This window comes from Planococcus citri, chromosome 2, assembly GCF_950023065.1.
Source record: "Planococcus citri chromosome 2, ihPlaCitr1.1, whole genome shotgun sequence".
NCBI lineage: Eukaryota > Metazoa > Arthropoda > Insecta > Hemiptera > Pseudococcidae > Planococcus > Planococcus citri.
The window spans coordinates 64,594,400-64,621,983 of NC_088678.1; the positions used below are offsets into that span (position 1 = coordinate 64,594,400).

At 35.1% G+C, this 27,584-nt stretch overlaps 1 protein-coding gene across 2 annotated transcripts; it reads left to right on the forward strand.

Annotated features, from left to right (window-relative positions):
* Positions 1–27,369, forward strand: LOC135837032 (trypsin-like). Of its 2 annotated transcripts, XM_065352164.1 has the most exons (7): positions 1–282; positions 8,580–8,688; positions 10,649–10,811; positions 11,842–12,053; positions 17,299–17,516; positions 25,984–26,044; positions 26,443–27,369. In XM_065352164.1, exons 1-7 carry the CDS (start codon positions 226–228, stop codon positions 26,565–26,567), a joined length of 945 nt encoding a protein of 314 aa, XP_065208236.1. In that variant the 5' UTR covers positions 1–225; the 3' UTR covers positions 26,568–27,369. The 2 variants fall into 2 exon arrangements, with proteins under 2 accessions (XP_065208236.1, XP_065208237.1); XM_065352165.1 differs by lacking the exon at positions 25,984–26,044.
* Positions 27,370–27,584: the final 215 nt, after the last annotated feature.

The window sequence follows — 27,584 nt, forward strand, 5'->3', positions numbered from 1 at the left end:
TTGGTATGGCACTTCCTTTCGCAATTCTGTGTTTTCATTTACCTACTTGGAGTTCTTCCGAGTTCTTCGCATCTTTTGTTAGTGCTCTTGCATGCATTGTGATATTTTATGTTGATCTATTTTATGCGTGGGTTATCGTCGGATACGTTTCACTTGATTGTGCTATTGTTTTTCTAATAGTGGTAGTTCTGTTATACTACCCATTTATCTACATTATCGTTCATCATGTTTCTTGCGTCTGTGATCGTATTTGTTACTGTTGTCATGATTCAATTGCTGCAGGTAATTAACAATAAGTAGAGGTATTTTTTTATACCTAAGTTTTGTTTCATGTTGAATCTGAATTCAATAAGGAGTAGCGTGGAATCAAAATTCACTTTTACAAAAAAATTACAATAATAATAATAATAATAATAATAATACCTACCTAATAATAAAAATATATTTTTTTGGAACAAGTGAATATTGATAGTATAGTTACCTATTACGTAAGTTAATGGATTGAGACTTGAGGAAAAACAGATTGTGACCAATGTAAAAAGTGAATTTGAATCTGACAAGAGAACAGGGTGATTTTAAGCTCCTTCGTCAGGAAAGTTGCAAGAATCAAAATGAAATCTTAGGTAGGTACCATGAGTTCAATAGATAATTCATACTACTTCAAGCTTCCCTTTTTGTCTCTGGTGAAAAAATTTCAAATAAGTAGGTTATAACGAATATTTTGGACTACAAATTCATATTTTAACGATAAATGGTTATCAAATTTGTAGGTATAGGATTGAAATAGATTTCTAAATACATAGGTACATTATTATGTACCAAAAAATGAAGATAACTTTTTTTTTTACTTACCTAAAGTAGAATTTCTAAAATTGAAGCATACCTACATCAAAAAAATACATATACTTAAAACAAATTGAAAAATCTGAAGTTAGTGATGGAGCAAGAAAAAATTAGATTTAGACAGTAAAAAAAAATTATTTGAAAATTGTTAGCTTACTTAATTGAGGGTCATTCCACATCAATTGAACTAAGAAGTGGTAGGAGGGTTCGGCGATTTTTTTGAAATTTTTCCTGTGGAAAGACCTTTTGAAGGGATGACCAATGACGCAAATCGCAGCTTTCTAGCCCATTTTTAAAGGCAGCCAGGGGGTGTCAAAGTTTTCAGTGAACCTAAAACATCATCCATTTCAGCTTTCAGCAGTAGATTACTCGATAACCGCGTTACCTACTAAAATGGAACATTTTCCCATAGTTAGGGGTTTTGAAAGGCTTTTTGGTGATATTAAAGAGCTTTAGGTGATATTTTAGGTGATATCATAAAAACCAATGTTGCCACTTTTTTTCGTATAAAAAATTAGCTCAAAAAGTTTCGAAACGTAGTTTTCATATCGTTCCGACTCTCAAAAATTCTGAAAAAAAATATTATGGACAAGTTTGTTATGGTGCAATCTGCCTCCACCTGCTTGGTGATTATTCTTAGGGTTACCTTTTACGCGATGTGATTTATCTTTATTGGGTAATAAAAGGTACCGAGTACGTGGGAAAGTATTCAAACATTAGGGTGTGAAAGACATCTGTCAATTGCCAAGGAGGCACGAGCTTCTGGCGATACGAGTGTCTCTTCACTTGGTTTCTGCAATCGGCCGTGGTAGGATCCTCGTCAAAGTATGTGGTCAGGGAGTAATCTGTATACGAAGACATTCCTCGGCCTTAGTAGTATTATTTTATTAGCTAACCCACCTCGCGTGTGGACTAGATTAAATTAAAGTCTAATCGTAATCGTCGCTTGATAATTACTTGGTGATAATCCGACGATTATACCTAATTTTGCGGTCTACTCGAGATGTACCTAGGCATTGAGAGGGATGTGTGTGTTACGTGAGTCTCTTCAAAGTAAAGCAGCCACCGACAGCCACTATTATTGGGGTAGGCTACGGAAAAGAGGTGGTGTGACGGTCAGCAGTGTTAGGTAAGTGGGTACTTACATGGTGGTGTCTCCACTGTATTAATTATAGTTGTATCGTAATTAATAGATGAAGTCATTCGTCGTAAGGGATGGAGCAGAGATTCCTCACTTACGCATTATTCGACATATTTCGCTTACATGGTTGTTGTACATTGCGCAACCAGTATGGTCTCAATTCCTTGTATAATTGGCATGATTCACCTAGGAGAAGTACCTTAAGTACCATCCTATTTGTTTAGATAGAGCACATTCGTCGAAGTAATAACATATCTCAATATGTTATAGATGTAGCCAATGTAGTGAATATCTTCTCAAAATAAACCTTGTGTACATAAATAGTATTTAAATGTTGATTATTTATGTACTTGATGACTTAGAAATATAGTGATTACTCTACAGGACTCCCATCTGAGCTAGCTAGGAGTCGAATAAATGTCCCCCCTTTAGGAGATATTTATGAGATGGACTATTACCATAATCGTTATGAGAACTATCTTCACCAGCTAGTCCCTATCATTTCTAAGATAACAACTTTTCATGCTGAACATCATATTAAAAAATTGAGATGGTAACATGTTGCAAAGTTGATTTGAAAAAATTCAAAGTTTGCGAAAAAATGCGATTTTTTGATTTAAAACATGAAAAAAAGTTTTGATAGCTAAAGTTGACCCATTTGACCCCTACTTTTACATATCTGTTGAAAAAGTTGAAGAAACTCTTTTACTCGAAGAAATGAGCTTCTCACAAAAAAATCAAAATTCGAAAAAATTCAATTTTCAATAAAATTTCAAACATCAAAAAAGTTCAAATTTATTCAGTTGACTTATTTTGACCTCTTTCTGACGTATTTCATGAAACAGTTAATAGAAATTACACTTACAACAACAAAAAATAACAATTCGTTCATTTTTTGAATTTTTTCGAATTTTGATTTTTTTGTGAGGAGTCCATTTTCATTAAGTGAACGGGTTTTTTCAACTTTTTCAACAGATACGTAAAAATAGGGGTCAAATGGGTCAACTTTACCTATCAAAACTTTTTTTCATGTTTTAAATCAAAAAATCGCATTTTTTCGCAAACTTTGAATTTTTTTAAATCAACTTTGCAACATGTCACCATCTCAATTTTTTAATATGATGTTCAGCATGAAAAGTTGTCCATAATATATTTTTTTCAGAATTTTTGAGAGTCGGAACGATATGAAAACTACGTTTCGAAACTTTTTGAGCTAATTTTTTATACGAAAAAAAGTGGCAACACTGATTTTTATGATATCACCTAAAGCTCTTTAATATCACCAAAAATCCTTTCAAAACCCCTAACTATGGGAAAATGTTCCATTTTAGTAGGTATCGCGGTTATCGAGTAGGTAATCCACTCCTGAAATGGATGATATTTTAGGTTCACTGAAAACGTTGACACCCCCTGGCTGCCTTTAAAAATGGGCTAGAAAGCTGCGATTTGCGCCATTGGTCATCCCTTCAACAGGTCTTTCCACAGGAAAAATCTCAAAAAAATCGCCGTACCCCCTACCACTCTTGGTCCAATTGACGTGGAACGACGACCCTTCAACCAATTTTTCTATCTTGCCCGGAGCCTTGTAGTGAAAATCCTGCAGGCTCAGAAGGAAAACGTAAGGTGCAACGTAAAAAATTTCCGATGTACACATACATATGTAATATTTTACACTTTAGATTTTATAAAAATCATAATTTTCCCTTTTGAATTTTTGGAAGCTTCAAGTATCTATGGTAGCTTGAAAAAAGAAGAAAGAGATTGGCCCCTGCGAAACGAGCGCAAACGCTTGAAAATTTGTACCTACTGTTAGAATTATCGAATGAAAAGAGGTGGCTAAAATTCTCGAGTGGAAGAGTAGGAAGTGTGTTTTTCTGGTTTTAACATTTCTTGAAAATTGAATAATAATAGGTATAACTTATTTTTAGAAAGTCTTCCTAATTCGAAAAAGAAAAAGAAACGGCCAAAGCTGAGCGAGGACAGAAGTTTTTGTAAATTTAACTTACTACAATATCTACCCTGCCTTACATTTGGAAAACGTACCTAGGCCCGGTACAAATAAATTGTACCCACATGGAATAAAGAAAGTTTGGTAAAACGTTACTGGTTAAAATTTTTGATAGAATGAAAATTGCTTTTTCACTTCGTTGGGAGTGATAAACATTTTTCTTCAACTTTTTCGTCAGTCAGTTTTCTCAACCTCATTATCATAATTCGTATGAGAGGTCCCAGGCCACATTGAAAAAATATGTATGACATGGAATTTTTCTTGACTATTTTGATTTTTGAATTGGAAAATAATATTCAAGATGGGCAAATTTCTTTCTGCCACAGTTTTCGTTGTAAAAAATTACCATCCAGAAAGTGGCTGTCCACTTGAATACTACGAATAATTGGGTATATTATTTGAACACAATTTTATGCCGAATTATTTATTTATTTATTTATTTATTTATTTATTTATTTATTTTACAATTTAGGTCTCTCCAACAGCGTAGGCCAATTACAGGAGAGACCATTTATAGCTAAGAGATAAAACTAAAAAAAAAAAAAAGAAAACTGAAAAACTGTAGCTTACGAAAAATAAAAGTACATAGAACAAGTGAAAATGCATCATTAATATACTACATAAAAAAATACAAGCGAAAAAAAAAAGGAAACAAAAAGTATAAAACCAAATAGAAGAAAAGCAAAAAACAAAAGGAAAAAAAACCCAACAAAGGGCAGACAAAGGGGAAAAAAAAAAAAAAAAATCTAGGACATAAAATGGCTCATAAACAGCTCCTACTGCACCCATGCTCCCATTCTCATGTCTTCCCCACCACACGCCTAAAAGCAGACCTACCCATACTAAAGATATCGGCATCCGCACATCTACAGAGGAAAGCGTCAGAGATACCCATGATGCTATTCATAGGGGAAACCTTCATCCTAGATGTATTGTAATTGTGTAGGGAGAATATTTTTTTTTGCCTAGAGTGGATTTTTGGTGCCCAGAAATTAATTTTTTCCAAAAGGTTGCTGTCTTTTACATTGCAGTGGATGAGATCATATAGGAACATCACTGCAGTTATCTCTCTTCTTTTCACTAATAATTCTACCTCAAATCCATCTAAAAGCTCTTTTTGCGACAGATCATGGGGATAATATTCAAAAGTTTTAAAATATAGGTATTTCAGAAATCTGTTTTGAATCTTTTCAAGCTCTTTTATAAACTTTTTAGTATGAGGGAACCAAATTAGCACACCAAACTCAAGTATAGATCTTATGAATGAGAAGTATAGAACTTTGAGTGTACTTATCCTCTTAAAATGCACCGAATTTCTGACAACAAAATAGGCCATCCTCCTTGCCTTCGCCAAGACAGTATTAGTATGATATTTGAAGGTAAGTCCCACATCTAGATTTATACCCAGGTCCCGAACAGTGGTCAAATGACAAAGTTCTTCCTCATTAACTGTGTAAGTATACTTCAAAACATTTCTTTTCCGAGTGAATGTCATTGTTGCACATTTGGAGATGTTAAGGGACAGTTTATTCTTGTTACTCCATTTCACAAGCCTATCCAAATCTGCTTGAAGACCCTGGCAGTCCTTTATATCTCTGATTTTCCTATATATCTTTACATCATCAGCAAAAAGCTGTATTTCTGAATTATCTATCACCAAAGGTAGGTCATTTATAAACAAAAGAAAGAAAAGGGGACCCAAGTTGGAGCCCTGAGGGACACCTGATGGACAGGGGTAAACTCTGGATATTTTATTTTTATAAGACACATATTGGACTCTACCATCAAGATAAGACCAGAACAATTTACACAAATTTTGAGAGAAGCCAAGTCTAGCTAGTTTTTGAATCAATAAACCATGGTTTACACTATCAAATGCTTTTTTGAAATCAGTATATATTGCATCTACTTGACCACCACCATCGAGGGAACTCAGACTGTATTCAACAAAGTTGATTAAATTTGTGTTGACTGATCTACCTTCAACAAAGCCATGCTGATTTGCTGAAATAATATTCTCAATTTTAGGATATAGTCTGCCATATACCACCATTTCGAAAAGCTTTGAGGGAATAGGGATTAATGAGATTGGCCTATAATTAGTAACTTTCCCTGGTGCCTCTTTTTTTGGAACAGGAATGACCTTCGAGCATTTCCATGCAGTTGGGAATTTACTCTTCTCAATTATCAAATTAAATATATAGGTAAGGGGTTTAATTAAAAATTCTCCTACTCCCTTGTACACATAAGAGGGTACATTATCTGGTCCTATTGAGTGTTTAGTTTTAAGCTTTGAGATAACAGTTTTAAGTTCTCTTTCATTTATATTTCTAATAAGTATTGAGGGACCAGCTCCTGAGAGGGCTGAATCACAGATTGTATCATCAAAATTGGCTTGATCATCACCTGTATAAACTGACTGGAAGAATTCAGCGAATGAATCAGCAATATCATCTCCCTGTCTCTCTACTCCATGCATATCAACTATACTAACACCTGAGTCATTTTTAGAGATCCTCTTTGCATTTATTTCTCTCCAGAAATTTTGGGGATTAACATTATAATTTTGTTCAAGTCTAGAATTATAGTCCTCTAGAGCAATCTTAGTCATGTTTTTAACTTCCTTCCTCAAACTTCTAAACTTCTCCTGGTGCTCCAGCAGACCAGTTTTAATAAACAACTGCCTTGACTTCTCCTTCCCCTTCAATTTTTTGATTATCTCTCGACTGAACCAAGGAGGATATTTTGGTCCACTTGCCCTTTTCCTCTCCCTGAAACAAGGTTGATCAGACTACCACTTATGCAGAAAATGTCATCCTCTCATCCCTTCAGCATAGTCCAACATTTACACTGAAAGAAATGATTTTCAAAACGCGTTATTCAGTCCCGAAATTGATGCAATGGTTACTGCACAGTACAGTAATTTTCAAGTTACCTAATTTTGATGTAATGATTACATAGTTTAAATCAGAGAATGCATCATACAATGGAATGAGTACATCGCCAGGATGGATTTATTGCATCTCTTTTAAAAATTCATTTTGATGTTCTCATTACATTTCTTTGGGGACTCAGTCCTGCAGACTTGGTATTCAAAACATCATTTGGTGGGTAATAATTACATCATGTAGTAAGCAATGATTACATTCCTTAAACATGACTGAGAACCTTGCAGTGATTTACTGAATACAGTAAACGATGTACTGAGTACATCGCCGTACTGCAATGAAATCCTTTATTCCCAAACAGTGAAAAACATATAAATACTTCTCGGGCCTGAATCAAATATTCTACTCGTGGCCATGTCGTTAAGTGCAGGTAGTTAGGAACGAGAGGTCGCAGGTTCGAATCCCAGTTAGGTCGGAAAATTTTCGTAGGTAAATAAGGTCTTAAAAAATTCGTTGCAGTGAGGATTACTTAGATGTACGGAGAAACTTGAAACTGATATACCCCTAACCCCACTTTTTAAATATTGTTGAATAAAAACGATGTAATGGTTACCGCACTTCTGTGTAATACTAGTTACTTCTCTAAATATGTACTGATTAATGCGTTTCATTCCTATACCAAAATTACCGCGTTTTAATGCACTGAGTGCATCGTTTTAATGTAACGATTACTGTTTATTTCTTTCAGTGTATTATTTTGATCATAAACAAAAAATGATTCTACCTATTTTATTAATTTATAAGTAAGCGGCAAATCATGATAAAGTTTTGAAATTTGGTATGATGAACAAGGACACCAAAAGAAAATTTTTGAGCCCGAGAGGCAATCACCAAGTCCCATAGAGGGGGAAGGGAGGACGGGGGAGAGGGTTCACCTCCCTCTCCCCCTTTTCATTTGTGCACCACTGAGCCCAGATTTGCAATCATTTTTTTGATTCCAGCATGGGTGGTGGGGGTAAGATCATAGGGGGTGTGGGTCTATTTTTCACAAAAAATCGACACTCATTGATTTTCGTCAAAAATCTACTCTCCCCCCCCCCTACATTTCAAAGTACATGTCAATTTTTTATGAAAATTTCATCCCCCACCCCTTGAATGCATTGTCATCCCCTTGGCTTCCACTCTGATGAAAAATCGATACAATTTTGAAATCAGCATCCTCGATAACCTACCTATATTTCGACATGCATGTCGATTTTTTGTGAAAAATAGACCCACACCCCCTATGATCTTACCCCCACCACCCATGCTGGAATCAAAAAAATGATTGCAAATCTGGGCTCAGTGGTGCACAAATGAAAAGGGGGAGAGGGAGGTGAATCCTCTCCCCCGTCCTCCCTTCCCCCTCTATGGGACTTGGTGATTGCCTCTCGGGCTCAAAAATTTTCTTTTGGTGTCCTTGTTAATTCATCATACCAAATTTCAAAACTTTATCATGATTTGCCGCTTACTTATAATTACTTTATCTCACCTAATAATAACTGATAAGATAGAATGAAAAACAGATCTCCAAGAAATAGTACCTCAATGAAGATCTAGTGAAAGTGATCAATGAAATTTCACTTCTGTACCTAATCAAGTTTCAAGCAGCAACTGTTTACAACAATACCAAATTCTCACACTTGGCTATAAATTCCAGATGCCAACAGCTGAATGCTTATTCATCAACAGACGATTTCCTGTGACAGATACTCTTCACACGCCACAAAAAAGCATAGGAACGGTTGTTTCAAAGTGTCCTAAATGCGGTGAGATTTCAAAGTTACCTACTTAATTTTCTAAATATCGCCATCGCATTCGCAGCAACGAAAAATAAAAAATGAATACCTAAATAAAAGCAAAATCATTTCAATATGTAGGTATATATGCGTAGGTAGACGGGTACTTTTCAGTTTTCTCGCTCTCGGTACCTTCCATTTTGGGTGGGCGGTAAAAAGCAGGCTTTTAACTGTTTGCGCGTGTTTCGTAAATCATTTGCGTTTTTCATCATTTGCGCTTTTAACATCGAATGCGCTTTCGGAAAGCAGGGGTTCCCAAACTTGTTAGTAATTATCTAGATACCTACTGGAAGGTATACAGATTCATGTGGAATCATTTTTTCACTTCAACAGCGTTTTACTTACTGCCTCATTGGTATACTTACTGGTTTATTTCGATGTCCGGAAAACGAATCCGAGGAGTCCCCTACTATCCCCGGTGAGCTTTCAAATATCGGGGTTCGACCAAAACCTCGAAAAATATTGACTCTAGCACAAACATGGTTGAAACGAATGTTGTTCTACGTCAAATGTCCCATCAGATGAGCCATTGCTTAATTTTACAGTACCAGGGGGGGGGGGTGGACCTACGGCGCTTCGAACATACGGGTGTTTGGAATAGTGCCATAACGTTGATAAATGATAGTTAAATAAATTCGTAATATCCTCACCATTTTGTTGTTTGCCGATAACGCAGGTGAGGTGAATTGGAAGATTTTTTTGAATCGAAATTGCAGGGAATTTTATGACACAAAGTGACCTTGACCCATTTACTTCAAACAAATTATTGCTGAAATTTTGAATAATCGTCATTAAAATCGTTTATATGTATTTGTATTGCAGTTTTACCAGGCGAATTATTTGACTCCTGTAGATGTATTTTTGAAGTAGGTAGGTATTTCGATGACTTTTCTATCCCTCTGCATCCCTCCTTTTCACCTCCAAAAGCGGATTTTCACGCACTTTTTCGTAGAATTTGATTTTGTTTTTTCGCTTTTTACTCCCACCCCTTCTCTCTCCTCAGATTTATCTACAAGGCCCTATTCCGTAACATTAAACTAAAATTCCATCCAAATACATTTTTAAAAATGTTCCCTACAGTGATTGAAATTTGACACGCTTGCAATTGGACTTTCAGGCCAACATCTTGAAGTTGAAATCTAAAATCGAAAAAAATTAAAATCGGCATATAGATACTGAATGCGGTGTGGTCAGGATAGAGGAGTGACGCTGTAGTCAGTTCTGAAAAGTATCTCAAAAAAATAAACTGAACCACCATCATACCATTTTTGAACGATTAAAAATATTACGATCAATATCAACTATCAACGCTATGGCGCTATTCCAAACTCTTTTATGTTCAAAGCGCCGTACCACCCCCCCCCCTGGGACGGGAGAATTGATCAATGGCTCATCTGATGGGAAATTTGACGTAGAACAACATTCGTTCCAATCGTTCCAACCATTTTTGTGCTAGAGTCAATTTTTTGCGAGATTTTGGTCGAACCCCGATTTTTGGGGCTAAGAAGATTCACAATTTGGGGAAAAGCTCACCGGTGACTGTAGGGGACTCCTCGGATTCGTTTTCCAGACATTAAAATAAACCAGTACCTATACCAAAAATTAGCTTGCAACCTCGATTTTCCCTATTCGATGCTAATTTAACTGGACTATGGGATGTAAATTCTTTTTTTAATATTGGTGGGGGAGGGGGAAATAATCGTATAAGTGTGTGCACTAACCAGCACTAACTGAACTGAGTCAAACTTTGTGGATTCTAACCCTTTCAGTTTCAACAACGTTCTTCCTCCTTTTTTTGTAAATCATTTCTGTCTGTTTACTCGTACAAGTCGTACACAGATCAGAATTTTTTGAAATTTATTTTAATTAGGTATGTATCAACAATAATCAAAAATAATCAACTCAACTACCTAATCATGCTATTTTTAAGATTGTAGAATATCAACTCGAAAAAAGAGGGTTGTTGGAGGAATCGAAGCCAAAGAAAACGAATTTCCTTCGAGGGTATCCTTGAGAACAGAAGGCCAGTTGTATTGCGGAGCTACAGTCATCACAAAGCAACATTTGTTAACTGCTGCACACTGCGTGACGAAGTAAGGAAGAATTTTTATGATGTCAGTTACAGGATAGTTAATACAGGGTTGGGTAAAATCACCAACAATGATTTGGATCATGGATCACGAATCACTACTCAAAAAAAGTTATTCAACTCATTACCAAGAATTAGGGATTCATGATGCATTCACTGCAAATCATGAATCATACCTATCAAGCAGTGCAGTCGGACTGTCTGACGCCTGACAAGGTAGAAAAAAATGAACATAACACATGAACGTAACAAACATACAGAACGGAACGAAAACGAGACTGTGTCCGACCACTACTTCAAGCAGTTGGTCAGACTGCCTGACAAGGTAAAAAAAAATTAACATAACAAACAAACAGAATAAATGTTGTTCTACGTCAAATTCCCCATCAGATCAGCCAGTCAGTACCCAAATTGTGATCAACATATCCAAATTTCCGCTTCCTAGGCCATCTCCACCCCATTTAAGGAGGGATCGCGAAAACCGCATTTTACCCCTATTTTTGAACCCCCACCACCGAAATTGATCCAGAGGGTCCAAATTTTCAGCATACAATGGGAGGGTGCCCCTGAGTATACATATTGCAGGTTTCAACCTTCCAACCCCATTTGACCCCTCTACAGGGTCAAAACAGCAAATTTTTGGGATACCATTTTACGTGTTTTCAACTTTTGGCTGACGTTTAAGAAAGCCTACAGCCCCTCCAAAATTGACCTAGAGGCTCCAAATGTTCAACGTGCAATGGGAGGATGTACCCGAAGTGCCTTTTGCAGGTTTCAACAATCCAACCCTACTTTTGACCCCTCTCCAGGGTTAATACTAGATGCCGGCAACATATTTTTCGCGATCAGTAGTATGACTCATTTTGAATTTTTTTTGTACCTACTCAATTAATTCAGTTAATATTTGGAATTTTTGTCACAAACAAGATTAGATTATTAGATTTTGTAATTTTGTAATTTGTAGTATGTACCTATTTACTTGTCTTGGCCATTTTATTAGATATAAAATAAAACCAAATTCTTCATGTTCACAGGTACACTGCAGAAACAATTGAAGCATCTTTGGGTGAACGTAATCGAGAACTAACATATGATGTAAACAAAAAAACAGTACGTATCAGAGAGATAATTCGACACCCGGGATTTAATTTGTCATCTTCAGATAACGACATCGCAATTTTGAAATTAAACGGCAGGATATCATTCAATACCTCTCAAATTCAACCAGCATGCCTACCAAATTCTGGTAAGAGACCACGTTACCTACCTACCCGCAACCCACATAGTTTGTTAATAAATTAGATATTATTACGTTATTGTTGATTTTTCAGTTAAAAATTAAAATCGACTCAACCAGGGTTGTATGTATGTAGGCTATGTACATGTACAATATGTTCAAAACACGTTTAAAACAAATAAAAATACAAAACAGTGTTTTAAACCAAAAAAAGTTAAACATTTTTTTAAATTTCAAACGCGTTTTTTTCAACTCTCAATTCCTAAAAAAAAAATACGTTTTTTTCAAGTTTCTTGTTGAGAAAGAAGTGAAATTGAATGAACTGCTTTTTTAGATTTTCATTTTTCTACTTATTTTGTGTTTTGATTCCAATTTTTCAATATTTCTTGAGCCTTATAGCTATTTTATGACGTCAGTCACATTTTGAAAATTGATGACTGGATAAGTAATTAAGTATAATAAATATTATTGAAAAACTTGATCCAAAAAAACAAATTTGTGTTTAAAACACATGTTTAAAACGAGGCTTGTTAACCTATTTTTAACCATTAATCTTAAACGCAAATTAACCAGTAAATTATCAAAAAAAAATTAACCTTGACCAAATTTTTTTTGTTGAAAATATTCAACTACTCAACTTTACCTAATTGTTTTTTGAGATGAAAATAAACTGTAACCAAAACCATAACTAATTTTTTTTTAGAAAAAAAAATCGGTTAGAAATTTTAAAAAAAATGAAAAGTGCTGTTTTTTATTTCTTTTTATCTGCAGTTTTTTTTTCAAAATTCAATGTGATTTATGGTGGTTTGACATTTCAATCAAAAAAATTATTGAAAGATGAAATAACAAAAACATGAATCGAAAATTCACAAAATTTCGAATTGTTTCTTGAAAAGATTACTAAAATTTTGAATTTAAATTTTACTATGTTTCAATTTTCAAACTTCAAGTGTAGGTAAGTTGATGGGTACGAGTATTATTTTAGAATGATAAAAAATTGTAAAATTTCAAACTCAGAGAAAAGTTTTAGAAATTTTAAAATATTTACCTATCTGTAATTTTAACGATTTACCCAAATTGTAACCTCAACTGGAAAAATTGCCACCAAAAACTGTAACCTTGACCGTTAACTGAAAATGATCATCAATAGCCGTAACCTTGACCTTAATTTTAAGAAACCTTTTTTTTTTTTTTTGGTTAACAAGCCTGTGAAGCCTGTTTAAAAAAACATGTTTTAAACACATAATAGTAAAAGCTTGCCCTTTTTAGAATTTTTTAAAAAATTACGTGCTCTAGCGTACAGTTACCATCAAGGCATTTCATACCTTCACTTTCACTTTACATGATGCTACAACACATAATTTTGAAAAAATTCAAAAAAGGGCAACGTAGTAATGTTTGGCGTGTATTCCTTCCAGTACAACACATCCAAAATTCATCAAATTTCATCAAGTTGTGGCGGAGAAATCCCTTTAAAACCGAACGGATGTCTTAAAATTTTACACTTAAGTACAAAAAAGAGCTAAAAATTCTTAATATACAGTTAATAGTTATTTAAATGCTTTAAAATATATCATCTTATTAATTACACAATATATGTACTAGCGAATTGATCGATTACATTTTCAATTTACTGCACTTAAACACGAAAACGAACAAAAATAATTCTGTACTCCAATGCAAAAAGGATAGAAGTCCATATATATAGATTTTGCAAAATAAAGTTCCCATGCTCACCATTCGGCTCACGATAATAGTAGGGGAACAACTGCAGTATTTGGGGATAGCCTATACTTTTTGCTTCACAACAAGACCATTCCGAGCACTGTAGCCATCGACCTTTTATTCTCCTCATCTGGACCGCGATTCGAAGGGTTCATTTTGATGCAAACCTCCCAATTTGAGTTTGTAAAGAATGCCTCTGCGCATTGCGCGAACTCGTCTCTTACCTTACCCCACTTACCAAGCGTACGATCATAATCGCGTGTGGAAGGTGGTTATCTCCTTCTCCTTCCACACGCGATCATGATGGATTAGGATCATACGTGCGGTAAGTGGGGTAAGGTAAGAGACGAGTTCGCGCAATGCGCAGAGGCATTCTTTACAAACTCAAATTGGGAGGTTTGCATCAGATATTTGCTTGAAACCCGATTGGAATCGCTGTCCAGATAGGGAATAAAAGGTCGATGACTGTAGCATTATTTGGTGCAGAGGAATTCGCGTTTGAAAAAAATGATGCGCAAAATTAAAAAATGGACTTCCATCCTTTTTGCATTGGAGTACAGAATTTTGGTATCAGATGCGCCTTGAGCCCATTGGTTATACCATCATTAAAAAACGCAACACCCGAAGGACCATGGCCGATTCCGAATACTTTTTTGCATACGCACAGCAGGCAGAATCCGTAAGCAAGGTTCACACGTTTTAAGTTTTCTTAATTCAAGTACATTTAGTCATTTACTTTTAAGTTTTAAGTACCTACTTGATCATATCTGATCAAATAAATTTGCTTGTATTTATTATTTTTCATCATGAAATGGAATGTACATATAATCAGGTCAATTAATTAAAAAATCAAGTTATGTGCTTGCGGTAGTTGCGGTTGCTTGAATTAAATAAACTAGCAGCGTGTAAACCCCGCTTGTCACTGCGTAAATCTTTGCATCTTCAGATCTGGAGATCTACTGAACAGAATTAGATGAAAAAAATATATATACTTTGAAACAATCAAAAGAAAATGTCGGATGGGATTTTCATTTGATTGAATATTTTTCGCAGAATTTGAAATTGCCCATGCAAAAAAATAGTACTACTAATTTAATACTGAAAGCAGTACTACTTTCAGTAGTAACAATTTGAACTTTTCAAGTAGTACTCTAGTACCATCACACAGTAGTACCACAGTACTACTGAAAAGTAATACTGCAGTACTACTTTTCAGTAGTACTGTAACGTCTGTAACTTCACGATTCTATGAAAAAAATAGTATCACACAGCAGAACTGCACCTAGTTTTACTACAGTACTACTGAACTACCGAACTTCAGTACTCCTAGAGAATAATTTCTAAACGGTCACCCATCCAACCTCTAGCCAGGCCTGAGACTGCTTAACTTCTGTGGAAGTACTGAAGACGGATCTAAAACATGCTACAGTATTAATATAGTACTGATGGAGCATTTTTGAATTACATTAGTTGCACAGTGGGCTGTATGAGCACCCTAAAAACGGGCGTTTAACTCAAAAACTTACGATGAACCCTAAAACAATGGTACAATGATATCCTCCCTTATGTTTTTGGGGTCCCAGAATACGAATTCAACAATATTTTTTTGTAGGGGAGGGGGTGAGGGGGGCGATAAATACAAAATTCGACTATAATGATGTGTGATATGTCGAAATGTATGTTTTTGAGGTTGTAGATCACGAATTTTACAATATTTTTTTCGTAGGGGTGAATGGTGGGGGATGGAGGGGGTGAAAAATTCAAAATTTGACCATAATGATGTGTGATATATCGAATTGTATGTTTTTGAGGGTGTAGATCACGAATTTGACAATATTTTTTTCGTAGGGGTGAATGTTGGGGGATGGAGGGGGTGAAAAATTCAAAATTTGACCATAATGATGTGTGATATATCGAATTGAATGTTTTTGAGGGTGTAGATCACGAATTTGACAATATTTTTCTCGTAGGGGTGAATTGTGGCGGATGAAGGGGGTGAAAACGGTGAAAAATTCAAAATTTGACCATAATGACGTGTGATATGTCAAAATGTACGTTTTCGAGGGTGTAGAAAGGGTGAAGGGCGGGGGATGAAGAATTTTCTATTGGGGAGCCGTCAAAGTCCCTGGAAGAAAAAATTTGTAACATTTTAACAAAATTCACCATGATTCTTCACTATGTATAATTGACTGTTGTAGTCGCCGGGGCATTTGGGGGCAAAAATGGAAATTGACATCTTGAAATACACTACCTCAAGTATTACTAGCCGCTGGAATTTCCCGTGCATCTACGTGCAAAAATTTTGTTCTATTCCTAGGTATTTATAAATAGGAAAAACGGAGTTTCAACGTAAATTATACCTCTATAATTACTTTATAACAACTAAAATTGAGTAAATTGATGAAAATTGGTACATTTCGACATATTACACATCATTATAGTCAAATTTTGAATTTTTAACCATTTTCACCGTCTCAGCCCCCACTATTGACCTTTACGAAAAAAGTATTGTCAGATTCGTGATCTACACCCTCAAAAACATACATTTCGATGTATCACACATCATTATAGTCAAATTTTGAATTTTTCGCCCCCTTCACTCCCTCACCCCCACCCCTACAAAAAAAATATTGTCGAATTCGTATTCTGCGACCCCAAAAACATAAGGGAGGATATCATTGTACCATTGTTTTAGAGTTCGTTGTAAGTTTTTGAATTACGCCCGTTTTGAGGGTGCTCACAGCCCACTGTGAGTTGTAGGGGTAATGCGAGGTTCAGTACTACTTCAGTACTATAGTCAGTACATGGTCAGTACTACTAAAGTATAATATTAGTACTACTTCCAGTACTGTAATACTGAGTAATACTGAACTACTAAATAAATAGTACATGAATTTGAAAGTAGTACTGCAGTACTACTCAAGTATAATACCAGTACTACTTCCAGTATACTAATTGTTCATGACTTTGAAAGTAGTATTGTGGTACTACTGCAGTAACTAATCTATGATTTTTTTGCATGGGTGAAAATCAACGAAATTTGAACACGTTTCAATCGTTGTTCATTCCGAAACTATTTAAGTAATTGAAAATCCCATCTGACATTTTTTTTCTAATTGCTTCACAGTATCTATATTTCAAATTTCATCGATTTTCGTCGGATAGATCTCGAGATCTCAATCTCAACACTCGAAAATCAGGCGGACCGGGTATGCAATCGTGTATGCGGAATCGGCCCTTTGGCTTAACAAAACTATTTTCTTTGGTCAAAATTTTCAGAAAGCCTTGCTTTTTTGTTCCAAATTTTCCAAAAAGTAGGTAATCAGTTGCTTTCCAGAATTAAGAAAAATTTTACTATTCAGTTATCTTCTCAAGATTTTGGTGAAAAATCTAGAACTCTACTCTTTTGTAAAAATCAAAAACTGTAGATGTCCGCCACTTTGCGTCACAGTGCCAATGGAGTATTTATTATGTAGTTGCATTGTATACAATGTGTGTAATTTGTAATAACAATTTGTGTTCAATGTAGAAAATCGAGATTACACCGGTTACTTTGGCACCATTTCTGGATGGGATCTCACTGATAAATGGCATAAGTCCCTATCTAACAAGATGCAGAAAGTAGAAGTTCCTATCATTCCGAATGAAAATTGTAGGATTTATTCTAGTTATCGATACTCGGCGAATCCAATTACTGATAACATGATGTGCACGGGATACTATTTCACAGGACAAAATGCCTGCAATGTAAGACCTTTCACATGATCTAACTAACATAAGAAACGAGCGATTCTGAATTATTTGGAATCAGAAATTTTTCAATTTGATTCCTCAGTTGAAAAGAATTAGAACTCGGAAAATATGTATTAGGTACCCTTCATTTATTATATAAGAGAAAGAAAATAAATAAATCGCTTAAAAAGACAAACGTTATTCAGAAATTTGTCATTCAAAAAGAAAGTAGGTATTTCAAGTATTTGGATCAAAATTTTAAAAACTTTTTGAAAAAATTGCCGAACCTTAAGTATTTACTTTGAGGCAGGTGTAAAAACCATGTTTTGAAGGTCATTTTCATAATCCTTTTTCACTGCAACCAAAAGAGATATCAAGTTGCAATTTGAAAGTACTCCTAGATCCAACCTTGATACCTACACGATTATTTTAACACGAGGATTCTGAAAACGAGTACGTTGCCAAATTTATGTGCGTGATCTTGCAAAGCTCCTTTCAAGTCCACATTTTTCAGTGTGTAAGCAATTCCACTGGTCAGTGTATGAGTGTAATTATGTTAAATAAAAAAAACTCTCACGCATTAAGCGTGAGAAGACCGACTTTTCGTAAAATAAATATCTTTTACGAACGAATTGATCCACTTTTATTTAAACAGTGATTCGCGAACGAACTGATTCGTATAAGTGACTTGTTCGTGAATGAATCGATTCGTATAAGTGAATCGTTCGCGAACGAATCGATTCGTATAAGTGACTCGTTCGCGAACGAATCGAATCATACAAGTGAATTGTTCGCGAACGAATTGATTCGTACAAGTGAATCGTTCGCGAACGAATCGATTCGTACAAGTGAATCGTTCGCGAACGAATCGATCCGTACAAGTGAATCGTTCGCGAACGAATCGATTCGTACAAGTGAATCGTTCGCGAACGAATCGATTCGTACAAGTGAATCGTTCGCGAACGAATTGATTCATTTACTCAATTTTCAATGAATCATTCGCGAACGAATTGATTCGTATTAGTGACTCATTCGCGAACGAATTTATTCATAAATTAAAGATTCGTTGGCGAATGGTTCTTTCAAAAAATTGATCAATTCGTTCACGAATGATTCACAAAAAATTGAGGGTCGTATACTTAATAGGAATCGAGCAAACCTAGTGAGATTTCAAGTTTCATCGAAATCAGTTCAGCCATTTCCTAGGTAATGAGTTTTGAAAAATTCTGAAAAAAAATTTTGTCGCTCGACAAATTTGAAAGCTTTGAGCTTTTGAAAATTTTGTTTTCGATTACGCGTGAAAGCTACGAACTTTTGGATCATGGTGCAAGTCTGGCATCATGGGAATGGTGGTGGACTTGTGATACTTCAAGTTTCAGAAAAATTGGTTCAGTCGTTACTCAAGGTAATGATTTTTAAGTGAAAAATGTCAAAAAAAATTTTGTCGCTCGATAAACTTGGAAGCTTTGAACTTTTGAAACACGATGATGGTGACAAATTGTCCGGCTAGTATCCAAGGGCTGACATTTTGAGTTTCATCAAAATCGGTTCAAAGGTTCCTGAGAAATAAATTTTTAAATGAGTTTTTATGTGAAAAATGTCGAAAAAAAATTTTGTCGCTCGATAAACTTGGAAGCTTTGAACTTTTGGAACTTGATGATGATGGCGAAATCTCCGCTAAGTAGTGTAGTTCTGAAATTTCAAATTTGATCAAAATCGATTCAGCCGTTGCTGAGAAATTAAATTTTATGTGTAAATTCACCTCATCACATACGAGTACTTAAATATTTAAGTAAAGACTTGGCACACGAATTTTTTTAAAATTGAACTTTTAAAAAAATTATTTCTCAGGAACGGTTGAACCGATTTTGATGAAACTCAAAATGTCAGCCCTTGGATACTAGCCGGACAATTTGTCACCATCATCGTGTTTCAAAAGTTCAAAGCTTCCAAGTTTATCGAGCGACAAAATTTTTTTTCGACATTTTTCACTTAAAAATCATTACCTTGAGTAACGACTGAACCAATTTTTCTGAAACTTGATGTATCACAAGTACATCACCATTCCTATGATTTCGCACTTGCACCATGATCCAAAAGTTCGTAGCTTTCTTACGTAATCGAAAACAAAATTGAGCTTTTTCAAATTTTCGGGGGGTGACTTTGCACAAAATTTATTAAAAATTTAATTTCTCAGCAACGGCTGAACCGATTTTGATCAAATTTTAAATGTCACAACTAGGCTACTAGCCGAACATTTTGGCATCATCATCAAGTTCCAAAAGAACGCAGCTTACAAGTTTATCGAGCGACAAAATTTTTTTTCGAAATTTTTCAAAATTCATTACCTAGAAAACGGCTGAACCGATTTTGATGAAACTTGAAATCTAAGTAGGCCTCTACGATCTCTATAATTTCGCATATTCACTTCGATCCAAAAGTTCGTAGCTTTCGAATTAAATCAAAAATTCAAAAAAAAAATTGTATATATATATCTCTATATATAGCCGCATACAGGCAAACTCGTAACGTTTTGTATAAACAGCAATCTCAAGACCCCTCTATAACTTCGTTGCTGTGCATACGCTCGACGCGTCACCCCATAGGCCTGATAGTACTCGATGTTAGGCCGCGTTATATTCGTTGACTTGATTTTTGGGGGCCCTGTGGAAAAGTTGCTCATTGCCGAAACATCAATTTTTCAGGAAAGCTTTTTTTTTCAAGTCCTATGCATCCATGTTTTTCGCAAATACATTTTGAACAAAGCATCCTACAAAAAAATAACCAGCTCTGAGCAGAAAGGAAATTTTATGCTCTACAATTTCCTTCATGGCATTTTTTTCATAGGATGCATACTTTCCTCGTAAAATCAATGTTAATGTTGAAAAACAAGAAAATGCGGACCTGTATAATCAACTTTAAATTGAAATTGAGCAGTCAAAAATTTATTTTAGATGATTTTTGACCACGTCATGTGAAAGAGGACATCTTCAACCTCCAAAATCACCAAAAAGAACGTAAGAAACGTAAAAAATGATTCTTGGCAATAAACACCTTTTCCTCATGTCCTTGTACATAATACTTAGGCTATGCACTCATTTGAAAATTGAGTCAAAAGAGAAAGTGTATAAACGGCAATCTCACGTCCCTGCTCAATCTTTGCCAGTAGACTCCCCACACCTTGTAGATTCATATGGCACTTCATCGAAAAGTCACGTCCTAAAAAGGTTACGAGTTTGTCAAAACGTTATGAGTTTGCTGGTTAATCTATAAAAAAGTTACGAGTTTACCCCCTAGAATATTTATATATATCTATACATGTAAAAACCATACATTACGAGATCCGTTTTATATAAAATCGGGCATTGCGAGATCCTGAGATCCTTTTGCCGGATCTCGCAAGTTCTCTCATATGCCATGGTACTCGTGAGATCCGGGGGACCCTGTACACACATTTTCAGCCGGATCTCGTTTTGCCTACTATTCATATAGGGTAAAAGCAGGTAATATGGGGTTGCTAGTAATATGGGGTACCCGCTTTTTTCGTATTCTATGGGTGCTATCCAACAGGAAAAAATTTAAGGAGTGTTTTTAAATAATTCTAAAATGATCTGATCCGACCCGGAGGTGATTGGTCACGTGTACTCTTTTTTATTCGTCGGTGGTGACTTTTTCATGCAACCCCAAAACAGATACGTCAAATTTTTTGAACATTTTCGCGAAAAATATATATTTTTTTGAAATTTCAAGTAGAGTGCCGAAAAGAGCCATGATTTTACTTTCTATTTCATACTTTACTTTTTCAGTGAGTTGTTTTTCTCTATTGAAAAAAAATATAACATTTTTGGCGTTAAAATTTTCACATGCAGGTAATATGGGGTACCTTGTTTTTTCGCAGATTTTTGACATATTGTGAACCAAAAGACTGACAAGTGTAAAAATGATGAATAAAAATCATTTTTCCTGCTTGTTGTATTCGTTTATTTTCATTTTTACAAATTCTTCATGTTATCTGCCATTTTTTGGTAAATTTTCAACAATTTTTTGAAAAATCAAAAAATCATGAAAAAAATCATGGGAAACCATGGTTTGTAAGTGACATAAATGTAAAAACTGGGGAAAAAATATTTTTTGGCTTATTAAAAGTCATTTTATTGTAGTTTTTATTGGTACCCCATATTACCTGCACTTTTTCAAAAACGTGAACTTTGAGCTTTTTTTTCAAAAAAAAATTAAAAATAGTAAAAATGATTTTTAGTGGCCACAATTTTTATCACAGATGAGTAAATGTTTGAATTTTTGAATGTTGCAAAAATTTTCATTTTTTATCAATTTCTCTCCATTCAGGAAGAGTTTGAACTTATGTACCCCATATTACCTGCACTTACCCTACTTATATACAATTTTTGAAAATAGATAAACGACGCATCTTGCGAGATCCACCCCCAAATCAGGTTTAGGCCATTGGTGGATCTCGGTTTATGCGGATCGCGAAATTGATGGCGGCAATGCATAGAAAGGCTCTGTTTACACACTGGAACATGCGTTCGAACGAAGTTGTAGGGTTATTATTTGAGTTTTTAGCATTTTTCGAAATTTTTTGGAGTGGATCTCGCAATGCCTGTGTATATGTCGGATCTCGCAATGTACTATAAGACAGTATATATGAATACACGTACCTAGTACCTTGTGGTGCCCGGGTCTTTTATGGTAATTGTGGTGCCCGCGTACATAGAGGATCATATATATATGTATGATAAAGGTGTTTTGGAGCAGTTTATTTTTTTTAAGGTTTTTAGTCATAGTGGTGCCCGTTATATAAACTTGGTACTTGCGGTGCCTGCCTCAAAATTTTTTTTTTCACCTTAGAGTGCATTTCATCAAATTCTACATCGTTTTATATAAAAAGACCTTGTGGTGCCCGATTTGGGCGCCACAAGCCCAAAACCGGGCACCACAATGACTACGTATACTTAAAACGGGCACCACAATGACTAAGTTTAAATCTATATATATAAACCTTATATAAGGAAACCTGAAATTTTGGGAATGAGCCTATCGTGATCCCAGACCCTCGAAGCGCAAAGAAAAGTCACTCCCCGACCCAACTTCCACTATCGCAACAAATACAATACTCCACTTTTCTCCGAAAAGTCGGTAAAACTTGTGTCTGTTTGTAGAGCATCTTTGAATTTGCAAAAAAATTGGTATTTTTTGGATTGAATTTTTAGGGTTATGAAGAAAAAGATACCTAACTATGAAGTATTATTTATAATATTATTTTAAAGAGAATTGAATTGGGAATTCAAATATGGAAACACCCTAATTTTAATTTTTTTTACCAAAATCATTCCAACACCTGCCTGATGAGGTAAGACCTCTCTTTGGTTCATCAAAGAAATTGAATTATTAGAAGTAAGTACATAATTTGTTACCGTTAAATGTGTTTACTCCAGGTAATGTATATTAACGAAAAAGTACTTAATACAAGTAAATTGTTCATAGTTCATCTAGGTAATGTATGAAGAATCTAGTTATTTTATGAAATAGCGAGGTGTGGCCAGTTAAATGAACTGTTTAAAAATTGAGGTTTGCCGGGCTCGATAGCAAATTTCACGTAGAATTCTTTGGTGTGGCCAATAACTGCACCAGGTCTATTGAATGAGAGTTAAAAAAATGAAATTTTTGAATTTTTCCAAGTTTTTGTTCAGCATTGAAATTTGAAAGTGGTGAAGCTTTTCTACAAATTGAGATAGAGAGGCACGGGTTTACGGTACCAAAAATGTCACACTTTTTCAATTCAAGGCAACTGATAGAAAAATGTCAATTTTTGAACACTTTTTCCAATTATTTCGCTTGGTACAACTCTTCCTGTTCATATCTGGCGCAGTTATTGGCCGTATCAAAAAATTCTACGTTGAATTTGCTCTCGAGCGCCGCAAACCTCAGCACTCTACATATCACGGTCGCTCAATGGTGTACATGTAATGTTGAGAGTAAAGTACAAAGTGAAAAAAACTTTTTTTTTGAGTGGCCAAAAATCTGCCCCTGAGGCTTGGAGGTTATTCTGTGGCGGGACACGCTGTTCTAGCTTTGAATTAACCTTAATTTCTCACTTTATCGCAGTTCATTCATTGATTTCACACCTCGTGTATATGTATGAAATGGTAGAGTGTAGAAAAAATTCAATTTCACACTTTCTCAGGTAATGTCTAATGTATGAACACATTAACGGTAACACATATAATTATGTAGTTAGTTACGATTTTGAAAACTATCAGATTTCAGAAAAATTGAAGGCATGAAGGCATTTATGTAATCCATTCAAAGGGCCTTTCGGGATAAGATACTGAAATCCGCACTTTCTCCGATTTGGTTGAAACTCATCCAAAATGTTAGTATGGGTGTAAAACCATCCCAAACAAATTTTTGAGCCGACCCCCCCACCCCAACCCTAGAAATGCCCCCCTATGTGTTAAAAATTCAAAATTCTCGTTCTCCGGAGAGGGTGGTCCAAAAATTTTGAAACTTTCACAGAAAATAGTCACTAGGTAGGTGCGTGTGTGGAATTTTTTTCGAAAAAAAATTTTCATATTTAGGGGGTTTTTGGGGGGGTTCAAAATTTTAAAAATTCGTAGGAAAAAAACGGGGAGGGGGGTCTCCGCGAAATTTTCTCAGAAATTTAGTTACGCCCTAAGGTATAACATATAATTTTCCCAAGGCCCCAAAAGGGGGTGCAACATGGTCAAAAAAAAGAAAGTTTGAAAAAAAACATGTATCTCCAGCACTACCGCGCGTTTTGTCAACATTGTTCCACGACACCACCGTGGGAAAACTTCACCTATCGCGCACTCTCGAACTTGGATTTTTTTGAAAACCCTATTGAAATACCATAGTTGCCATCAAAGGTTTTTTTGGTGAATATTTTCTAGAGTGGTGTGGTGAACAACAGAGCTATACCTACAAGAATTTTCAACCCCCTCCCTTCGTATTTACCCTTCAAAATTGTGTTTTTCAACTGATTTTATGCTTTATATTAACAATGAAATTGCGTGGTACGAGTACAATATGTATCTTTTCTGCATGATTCGATACCGCTGAGCACGAATATGACGTCAGATTTTCTGCTAATTTAGCCCCTCCACAGCCTTCATCCAGTTCATTCAGCCCCCGCCACAATTTTTACTACAAATTTTTGAAATAAAGTTACTGATTTTGGTGTCATTTTCATATGGTTTGAACCTCTCAAGCACAAAAATATTGCGTTTGATTTTGTTTTACACTCACCCGGCCCCTCCATAGCCTCAGCCCCCTCCTCAATTTCCACTATTTTTGAAATGGAGTTACTTTCACAAAATTGGCGTCGTTTCCAAGAGACCTAAACTTACCAATTTCAAACATCAGATTTCGTATTGCTCATACCCAGCCTCTCCGTGGGGGGCTGACGCTCTGGAGGGCATAAAGTACACGAAAAATTCCACAATGAAAAAGCTGCATTGTACATATGCAGTGAAAATTCAGATGGGGGGGGGCTGAATGCTCTGGAGGGGCTAGATTAGTGTAGCAGAAGATCTGACGTCATATTGGTGCTCAGTGGTATCGAATCATGCGGAAACGACACCACATTCATTAATATTTAATTCTCCCAAAATTCTCATTTTATTCCCGCTATGGCAACTTTTTTCAATTTTTCACCATGAAATTTCAAAAAAAATACTGTACTTAGGGGTCAAAAAACATCCAAAAAACGTGTTTTAAATATTGTATGTACCACGCAATTTTCATTGTTAGTAAAAAGCATAAAATCAGTTGAAAAACACAATTTTGAAGGGTAAATACGAAGGGAGGTCTGTTGTTCACCACACCACTCTAGAAAATATTCACCAAAAAAACCTTTGATGGCAACTATGGTATTTCAATAGGGTTTTCAAAAAAATCCAAGTTCGAGAGTGCGCGATAGGTGAAGTTTTCCCACGGTGGTGTCGTGGAACAATGTTGACAAAACGCGCGGTAGTGCTGGAGATACATGTTTTTTTTCAAACTTTCTTTTTTTTGACCATGTTGCACCCCCTTTTGGGGCCTTGGGAAAATTATATGTTATACCTTAGGGCGTAACTAAATTTCTGAGAAAATTTCGCGGAGACCCCCCTCCCCGTTTTTTTCCTACGAATTTTTAAAATTTTGAACCCCCCCAAAAACCCCCTAAATATGAAAATTTTTTTTCGAAAAAAATTCCACACACGCACCTACCTAGTGACTATTTTCTGTGAAAGTTTCAAAATTTTTGGACCACCCTCTCCGGAGAACGAGAATTTTGAATTTTTAACACATAGGGGGGCATTTCTAGGGTTGGGGTGGGAGGGTCGGCTCAAAAATTTGTTTGGGATGGTTTTACACCCATACTAACATTTTGGATGAGTTTCAACCAAATCGGAGAAAGTGCGGATTTCAGTATCTTATCCCGAAAGGCCCTTTGTTACAGGGTGATAGTGGCGGACCTTTACAAATCAAACTTGATGGACTTGGAACCGTGGAAACTGTTGGTAAGAAAACAAGTAACATTTCTATTTGGAATTTGCAAATTCTTACCTAATACAGGCGACATTAGGGATTACCATAACTGATGATTTGCTAGTTGTAAGCAAAACATTTGTGTGTGAAAAAAAAAAAACAGGTGAGAAAGTGTGCACAAATGACAAAAAAATCAATTAAACTGAAATATCAAAAGAACACCTGAACCGATTTTAATAAATCTCAAAATTTCAGCTATATACTTACACAAATCATGCACGATAATGAACTTTTTTCTAAAGTTTGCAACTTTTGACTTCGAGTTTAATCCGCCACAAAATTGGTACATACATAGATAAACACACATATTACATACCTACCTATGATTTTTAAACTTCACAGCTTACAGGACCTTTTTTTTTTGTTGCAGGGATTGTTTCTTGGGGTTATAAGTGTGCTCCTCCATATTATTACCCTACCATCTACACTCGAATTGATAGATATAGACGTTGGATACTTGATAACATAGGAGACGAATGTTTATGTGAAATTTGAAGATCATTATTGAAAAATGGTCATGTATTTATAAAGTAGATATATAGGTACTTATAATGTTTGAGAAAATGCATATAAAATGATTTTTCCCTTACTTTTTGCCTTTAAAAAAATCAAAATTGAGAAAATGTGTATTAATGGTACCTATTTTTTTGTAATTTCACAAGAAATTCAAATATTTGGACTATAATTTTTTTTGGCAATCTTTGGAGAATTTGGATTGTAAATTTTCGTCATGCCTTTATTCATTGATTTTTTGGTTCAATTTACTTGTGCATAAATATGTACTTGATATTTTGGTTTGTGATCTCATCTTTCAGCAGTAAAAAATCAATGCCTTTAGCCTTTATTGGATATTTTCAGAAAGGATACCTTCTATGTGAGCTATGAAAACAAAATGAAATTTTGCAAGAAGTCCAAATATTTCAACAAAAACATTTTTGAATATTTTTGACAAATTTGCAGCTCAAAATTAGGTAGATGATGATTTTAATACTTCAATCTGTGAGGTTCAGTTTTATTGGGCCAATAGGCTTTTCTTGTTCTCCTCAAATCTTTGAGGCTTTAAATTTCATTGAACCCGTAGGTTTTCATTGTCTCTCGGATATGACTTTTTTTTTTTCAATTTACCTATATCTATGTGCTTCACATTGTATAGTGTTTTAGCTTATTTTGTACTTTTTTTGATTTTTTATTTGAAAATTCAATTTTTGTTAAAATTGTTAACATTTTTTTAAAAAATCGTGTATATTTGGATGTTTTTGTTTATTCATCTTTAGTTTTATCTTAGTACCTCTCTAGGTACATAGTACATACCTAATCATACATACATTATGTATGTATCATTCATGCGAATATATACCTACGTTTTTGTACAGTCAAATAAGTATGGATTGATTTTTAATGAAGTTTTCATGTATAGAAAAACAAGAGAGGTAGGTACATCATCTCGAGTGAGAAAATGACGGAAGATTTTTTGGACCAGACGAAGGTAGCTCTGCAGAACATGCAAAAATA